Source organism: Triticum aestivum, chromosome 4A (genome assembly GCF_018294505.1).
Source record: "Triticum aestivum cultivar Chinese Spring chromosome 4A, IWGSC CS RefSeq v2.1, whole genome shotgun sequence".
Lineage (NCBI taxonomy): Eukaryota > Viridiplantae > Streptophyta > Magnoliopsida > Poales > Poaceae > Triticum > Triticum aestivum.
In genome coordinates, this window is record NC_057803.1 from 45748996 (window position 1) to 45756228 (window position 7233).

General features: G+C 47.6%; 1 protein-coding gene and 1 non-coding gene across 2 annotated transcripts; one reads left to right on the top strand and one right to left on the bottom strand.

The window, feature by feature from the left end:
- The first annotated feature begins 953 nt into the window (after nucleotides 1–953).
- Nucleotides 954–5401, top strand: LOC123085047 (heparanase-like protein 1). Its single transcript, XM_044506609.1, has 10 exons — nucleotides 954–1414; nucleotides 1727–1958; nucleotides 2078–2114; nucleotides 2478–2658; nucleotides 3043–3191; nucleotides 3284–3517; nucleotides 3899–4088; nucleotides 4231–4356; nucleotides 4442–4541; nucleotides 4757–5401. Exons 2-10 carry the CDS (start codon nucleotides 1737–1739, stop codon nucleotides 5141–5143), a joined length of 1626 nt encoding a protein of 541 aa, XP_044362544.1. The 5' UTR covers nucleotides 954–1414; nucleotides 1727–1736; the 3' UTR covers nucleotides 5144–5401.
- Nucleotides 5402–5416: 15 nt separating this feature from the next.
- On the bottom strand, nucleotides 5417–5536 carry LOC123088715 (U5 spliceosomal RNA). Its single transcript, XR_006442025.1, has one exon. It is a non-coding gene; the product is annotated as a U5 spliceosomal RNA (small nuclear RNA).
- Nucleotides 5537–7233: the final 1697 nt, after the last annotated feature.

Genomic DNA, 7233 nt, shown 5'->3' on the forward strand with positions numbered 1-7233 from the left:
CGGTTGGCCTGGCCAACCGCGACTAAAGCCCCTCACGTGCACCAGCTGGCCACCGAGCGCCCTGGCCCAAGCCTTTGGTCGCGGTTCGTCTGCCGAACCGCGACTAAAGACTTCATTAGTCGCGGTTCCTACAGTTTCGCGACTAATGGGGCTGGACGGAAGCCTCTTTTTCTACCAGTGTTGCTTTTCAATTGTCGGTTCACCTTGAGGTCATGGAATTTGGTCAAAGAGTGGCTCCACCTTAATAGCATTGACAACTACCAGACTATGCACATTCAAGGCTAACTAGCAAGGACGATAGTTTTGCGACTTGCGGTAGAGTGAACTTAAGTATACAAAAATAAGTTACTTCAAAAGCAGGGGGAAAAACACGCGTGGAGTAGTTCTTGCCTTTTAGCAATAAGATTGTTTAACATGATTTTAGCCGTACATAATTTCTTTGGCGTCTCAAACTTCCTGTAAAATTAGCAGACATATGACAATATACCAATGCGGACGTGCTCGGGCGCGTCCGGAACTTTCCTATTCGTCTTAGATTTGAGCTGGATATGAGGAATGGTGGTCAGTCTGAGCTTTGAGCCGGTTGGTGCCAAATTTCTATCTAGTCGTCAGAGACATGTATGGGGAGCCCAGTTGTAGATGCTCTAAGTTGCCCCAACATTCGTTCGTAGAATCTAAACCAGTTTGACAAATTAGTTTAATCTAAACTAGTTCAGCAAATTAGTTTGAACCGCAAAGATTTTTGAACAAACAAGAGAGAATTAGCCTACAAGACCCGACCTACGTCCAACCGACACCTTCTCTTCTTTCTTTTTTATTTATTTATTTAAGAATGATAATCAAGAAATCGGAATCTTTGGCTCCAGGTGGTGCACTGTCGCTGTCGGGACGCTCCCACCTCCACCCGACAGCTCTCTGACTGTGAAGTGCGTCAGCAAAAATCCGTAGACACTAAACAGAGAGTAGTCCTACCACTTGAAGCGACAAGCTCGTTCATACACAAAAATGGCGCATGGATTGGTCCAGCGCGAATGAGCAGCTCTCCTTTTCGCAAAGGAAGAAGAAGTTCATCGCCTGAAAAAGCATTCATGGGAACAAGCAAAGAATAATAAATCTACCACGGATCTCCAGAAATACCCACCAGCGTGTTCCTTCCTTCTCCTGCTCCCCGCGCTGCTCCCCGGGCCGCCGCGTCGCTCCAAGAAGCCAGCGGCACCAGAGCCCTGCCGAGTGAGTGAGGGATAGCAGAGCAGGAGCGTCCCGTGGAGCCTCCTGCGGCTCGAGGAAGCGGTGGTGGCCTCAGCTCCGAAGCAGCTCCGCCGGCCGCCGGATCTCACGGCCGACCGCGCGCGGCTCTCCCGGTTGGTTGCCGACGCCTGACGGGGACGGAGTGGTTGGTGGAAGAAGGGGAAAGGTGCGGTCTCGTCTCGTCTCGCTTCCTTCTTCCTACAGTACTTTATTAGCATCTTTTCTCACAGACGCCAGCATTTTCAGACCCTACTGTTAGTCTGCTATACTGATCCGAGTGGTTAATCCCGTTAATTTGCAATTGCCTGCCCCATGGTCTCATCCGGGCTGATGAATTCCGCGCATTGTTTGGGCGAATTCAGCCTCAGCGCATCGTCTCACTGGCTAATTATGCACGATTTTCGGGATCTGATGGTGAGCTTGCAGAACGAACACACAAAAGTATCCTGATTTTTTGCTTTTATATATGTTCTGCTAGGTAAGGAAGCATGGCGGCGAGGCATCTCCTCCTCCTCCTCGCGCTTGTCTGCCTACATGCTCCTCACCAGGCTTCGGCTCAGCAGCCGGAGGAGGCGACGGTCATAGTTAAAGGATCCGCTAAAATTGCTCAGACGGATGTGAACTACATCTGCGCCACCATTGACTGGTGGCCGCCGGAGAAGTGCAACTACAATCAGTGCCCCTGGGGCCAATCTTCCATTCTGAATTTGGTACGCTTATGTTCTTGACTTGTTGTCAGTAAGTAACAACAGGCTGTTACTGCACATTGTGGTTCATGGACTGACCTGCTTTTCGTGTTCATGCTGTTTCCAACGACTGGTTTGTTCAGGATTTGGATCACCCCTTTCTGGCTCAAGCCATTCAAGGTATGAATATTTTAGTCTTCATTCGGTAGTTGCTGCTGGGTCTATGTTAATTGTTTTTCTAGACTATGTACTACGTATGATCTATGCGCATAATTTGCCCACCTACTGTGAATTTTGTGTTCAAAAAAAGGTTATGTTCTCTCTGCAATGATACTATGCTTGTTACGGTCTCTAGTTTATCAAGTATCACAAGATATTTAAGGCAACTGCTCCAGAATTCTGAGATAATACAGTATGCAGCATATGTAGTTGAACTCATGTCAGTGGATTATAATTATTTTTACTTGCAGACATCTTTTGTAGTTCTAAGCATTAGTTGGTTACTTTGATGAATATATAAAGAGATCTTTATTCTGTCTGCAGAATTTCATAATTTGAGGATTAGGCTGGGAGGCTCTTTGCAAGACCGAGTTGTTTACGGAGTTGGGACAAATAGTCCGTGCTCTCCATTCACAAATGTGTCAAATGGTTTGTTTGGTTTCTCAGCCGGTTGTCTAAGTATGGATAGGTGGGACAAACTGAATGATCTATTCCAAAAAACAGGGTGAGGCATCTAATATCAAGTTTTTTGAATTTAGCATGCATAACTTGTGTCAGATGTTCACATATTGTGCTCGCATAGCCATAACCATGTGATATTGCATTTCCATCATTGTTCTGGATGCTTTTTTAACCTACTGATAGTTGAAGAAAATAACCAGCAGTGTCGTTTTTTCTGCATGTCCTCAACATTATATTTTGTTTACGGAGGAGATATGGTAAAAGTGAAACCAAGCCAGATGAAGTTATCAACATAACTAAGTTAAATATATATATGTACAAGGAACTGATGTGCACACTGAGGGATATGTGCTTGTTCAGCATCATTTGTTCATTTTATAAGTGCTCGACAGAACTAGCTCATGGGTGAACACAAATCTATCTGCAGAGCAGTTATCACATTTGGTCTGAATGCACTCCATGGAAGGTATAATGTCCAACGTTCCTTCTGGGCAGGGAAGTGGAACTCTACAAACACCTATGATTTTGTCAAATACACAATCTCAAAAGGATATCCAATTGACTCGTGGGAATTCGGTAATCTACTGTATTTTTTTGCTCTGTGCTCAGTCAGCTCTTCTATGTTATCCCTTCTGAGTTCCGAAGGCATGAACATTCTTTCTTGTCAGGTAATGAGCTGAGTGGGCATGGAACCGGGGCAAGAGTCGATGCCAAACTTTACGGAAAGGATGTAACTGAACTTAAATCCATACTCCGGCAGTTGTATAGGACACCGCTCTCCCAGCCACTCCTGTTAGCCCCTGGAGGATTCTTTGATCAACAGTGGTACACTCAGTTACTTCAGACTTCAGGTCACGGTGTTGTTAATGCCTTGACGCATCATATTTACAATCTTGGTGGAGGTATGTGATATGTTGCTTTTGCTCTGGTGGCATTTAGAAAAGGCTCATTGTTGTGCTCCAAAATTATATCTTGATGCTTTGCATGGCTTAGGGATATCAGAAGAAAAAAGAAATGACGCTGAGAATTTTGTAGGCGGGACTTTACTAATATTATTATGTCCATGTCTTACTAATGCTTGTCTTCTGCAATAAAACAATATATTTCCATGCCATTTTAATTTGGTCCCTTCTTGTGAAGTTGTGATACATGATGCAAAGGAAGCTTCATGAAATTCGTAAATAAAAACGCTTATCTAAACAGTTTTTTGAAGGAATAGCAAGCCCTTTCATAGAAAACAAAATAGTGGTGAATAACATCCAGTGGTGACACTTTGTTTTCAGGGGACGATGTCCACCTTATGAGGAAGATAGTAGATCCTAAGTACCTAGATCGTGCTGAAGACACTTACCGGGACATGCAACTTACCCTCCAAAGGCATGGAACATGGGCTTCTTCTTGGGTTAGTGAAAGCGGTGGGGTGTTCAACAATGGCCGTCAACTGGTGTCAAATACTTTCATGAACAGCATCTGGTCAGCTCTCAACATTTTCTCATGAACTTTACACAAGTACAGCATTGGTGTAGATGTATCTTTCTTTCTTCTTCTTTTTTGCGAAGGGTGTAGATGTATCTTGTGCGACCAAAAAGTCGTGACGTAATTTCGATGCAAACAGGTACCTAGATCAACTTGGAATGGCGTCGAAGTACAACACAAAAGTGTTCTGCAGGCAGACTCTCATCGGTGGCAACTACGGTCTGCTTGACACGCAGACATTCTTACCAAATCCTGATTACTACAGGCAAGCCTCACACTTGTAAACTGCAGCCGCCGCAGTGTTTTCCAGAGCACGGCTCATATGTGCTGACCCCTCCTTTTCTTCTCAGTGCTCTGCTATGGCATCGGCTTATGGGCAATGGAGTTCTGTCAGTTGATATAAATGCACCGCGTAAGCTGCGTGCTTATGCCCACTGCAGCAAGCGACACGTAAGAATCCGACGCTTTGACCTTCTTAAAGCGAACTGATCGAGATAGTTTCAGATACTGTTAGAATTGTTACCAACTTTGAAGTGATATGGCTGTTCTACTTAGTTTGCCAAGTTAGTTGTGTCTGAAGAGTTACTTCGACTATATCATTGAAACATTTGCTAGATCAATCATCGGTGCTATTCTGAAGAAAGCTTTCTTATTCCACAATGCAGAAAGGAATCACTATCCTCCTGATCAACCTAAGCAACAGCACCGGGTACAACGTGAACCTCCAGAATGACCTCAACGTGAGCGTCGAGAGAAGAAGCGGCGGCCACCGGAGGCGCGGCGGCGGGCTCAGGAGAGCGGTCTCGTGGCTGGGAAGCAAGCCGTCGAGCGAGAGCACGAAGAGGGACGAGTACCATCTGACCGCCAAGGACGGCGACCACCAGAGCAGGACGATGCTGCTCAATGGCGTCCCGCTGGAGCTGGGAGAAGACGGCACCAGCGTCCCGGCCATGAACCCGGTGCCCGCCGCCGTGGATTCGCCGGTGCACCTGGCCCCGACGTCGATTGCCTTCGTGGTCCTGCCAAGGTTTGAGGCCAAGGCCTGTTCTTGAGTGGAGAAGGTTCTTTAGTTTATCACAAGGGCGTTTTCACTCATCCTGAACAAAGGGAAAAGGTCTCATGGCCGAGCCACAGATCACCACTTTCCATCAGTCAGGAATGATGCGAGCATGGCGTAGATGAGATCAAAGTAGATAGTTCTGCAAGGTATCTAGCACTAAAATCCAAGACAAATAATTTGAAACGAAGGGAGTAGCTACCACATATTTTAAATTACAACTTTCATAGATTAAGGATTACAAAAGTTTAAATTCATGTTTGTTGGGGCCTCCTCACAAAGAAGAGACGCCCTCCAAAAATAAGGGTATGCTGCTTAGTGTGGCGTGCACACGGTATTCTTTAGTAAAAGGCGAAAGAATAGTTCGCTTTGTGCTCACCACGCAGCTGCGTGCTCTCTCCATTCCACCACGGGTGCTATTTGTATCCGTCCCAGGCACGTCCTCTTCTCTGCCCGGGCGAGGTGGTACTAAACTAAACCATCCTCCCCCCCCCCCGCGTTGATGCTGCTGCACTGAGAAGAGGCCTCTCCGAAACCACGATGGGCCAGTCAATGCAGGCCCAGCCAGAGCTTCGAACCATGAAGGCCCGTGCGGTCCGTCGTAGTAGGCCGCCGAGCTTCGGTTTCCTTCTTTGTTTCCGTTTTGCCTCATTACCGAGGTCCAGCCCAGAGCTTGAACTTGAGTTTCTTTCTTTCTTCTTCTTTTTCGAGAATGATTGAACTTGAGCTTCGGAATGACGTGATAAGTGGATCAGGACTGGTGAATTTTGGTTAGTAACATCACAAGGGCTAAATTTGGCCACATAAAGCAGAGGCAGAACGCGCCCAACGGGTGATAGACACGACGACACCCTAGTCGTCGCGGCACCTATTTCCCAAATGCGGCGACCGGATGTGCCTATCATTTTTTGCACGACAAAAGAGGCTCAAGATATACTAGATAGGTTGGACAGTCGTTGCACTTTCTAGGTACTACTCCTTCCGTTTCGAATTACTTGTCGCAGGTATGGATGTATCTAGAAATCTAGATACATCCATACCTGCGACAAGTAATTCGGAACGGAGGGAGTAGCTAGCAAGGTGCCGTTCAATCTGATCCGATGGATGGAAGCGGCCAACTAATTGTGTATGCCGCGTGCTCCATGCATGGATGGATCGGCCTTTCAGCGCCTCATCATACGGGTGCCGGCCATTGCCCAAAACCTAAGTAGCTAGTACTCCGTGGTGGAGGAGGAGTAGTTTCCTTAGTTAGGCATGCTCGGATCCGCCGCAAAGGCCGCAAGAGACAGACGTGCAGTGCAGGCAAATGCACGGTGGGCGGTGAATCGGATCGGACGACGACTCCATCATGCCGCCTCCCCTTCCTCCCTGCTAGATCGAGCTCCCGTGCGAGTGCGACGATGATCATGCCGGCAGCGGCAGCCTGGCCGCCGCGCTTTCTGTCCCGCCCCTGTGAGTGCTATCTCGGCGTCCTCGACTGTATAACCTACGGGATTGGCAACTCGATCGTTGGACGGAAAAGCCTTCCGGGACGGCCGCCTGAAATGATGGCCGGACGGTCGAGCTATCTACGGTGTGGCAGTCACTGACCGAGCACCCGTCCATCCAGTCCAGCGAGTGGGAGCAGAGAAAGCTCGACCCGCACTGCACGCACGTCCGGCCGCCCGGGTCCCACGCGCCGCCGCACCGTTGGCCTAGCCTCGGCCGCCTGGAAGAAAAATGCCATTGTGCTTCGACTCCATAACGTAGCACACTACGTACGTAGTACGTGTGGAAGAAACCAGCAGGGGAAAAAATGGTCATTCTGCGCATACGATGGATAATGGTGCATGGCAATTAATCTGGCCGAAAACGACCGCATGCTCTAGGAGGAGAGGATCCACACCCGTGCACGCACGCAGTGCGCCGATGCTTAGGAGGTCTTTGGTTTAGAAGTCCTAAGACTTTTTCTAGTCCCAGGACTAATTAAAAAAAACTCTCCAGCAGAGTCTTTTTCTAGTTCCTATAGAAAAAGTCCTTCCCGTTTGATTTCTAAGAACTTTTTAGGGACTTTTTCTAGTCTCTGTGACTAAAAAGTCCCTGAAC

Excerpts from the sequence above, each read along its gene's own strand:
- LOC123085047 (XM_044506609.1), top strand. The coding sequence starts at position 1,737 with ATGGCGGCGAGGCATCTCCTCCTCCTCCTCGCGCTTGTCTGCCTACAT. Across the intron at positions 1,959-2,077 it reads AATCTTCCATTCTGAATTTG|GATTTGGATCACCCCTTTCT; the intron begins GTACGCTTATGT and ends TGGTTTGTTCAG. Across the intron at positions 2,659-3,042 it reads GATCTATTCCAAAAAACAGG|AGCAGTTATCACATTTGGTC; the intron begins GTGAGGCATCTA and ends ATCTATCTGCAG.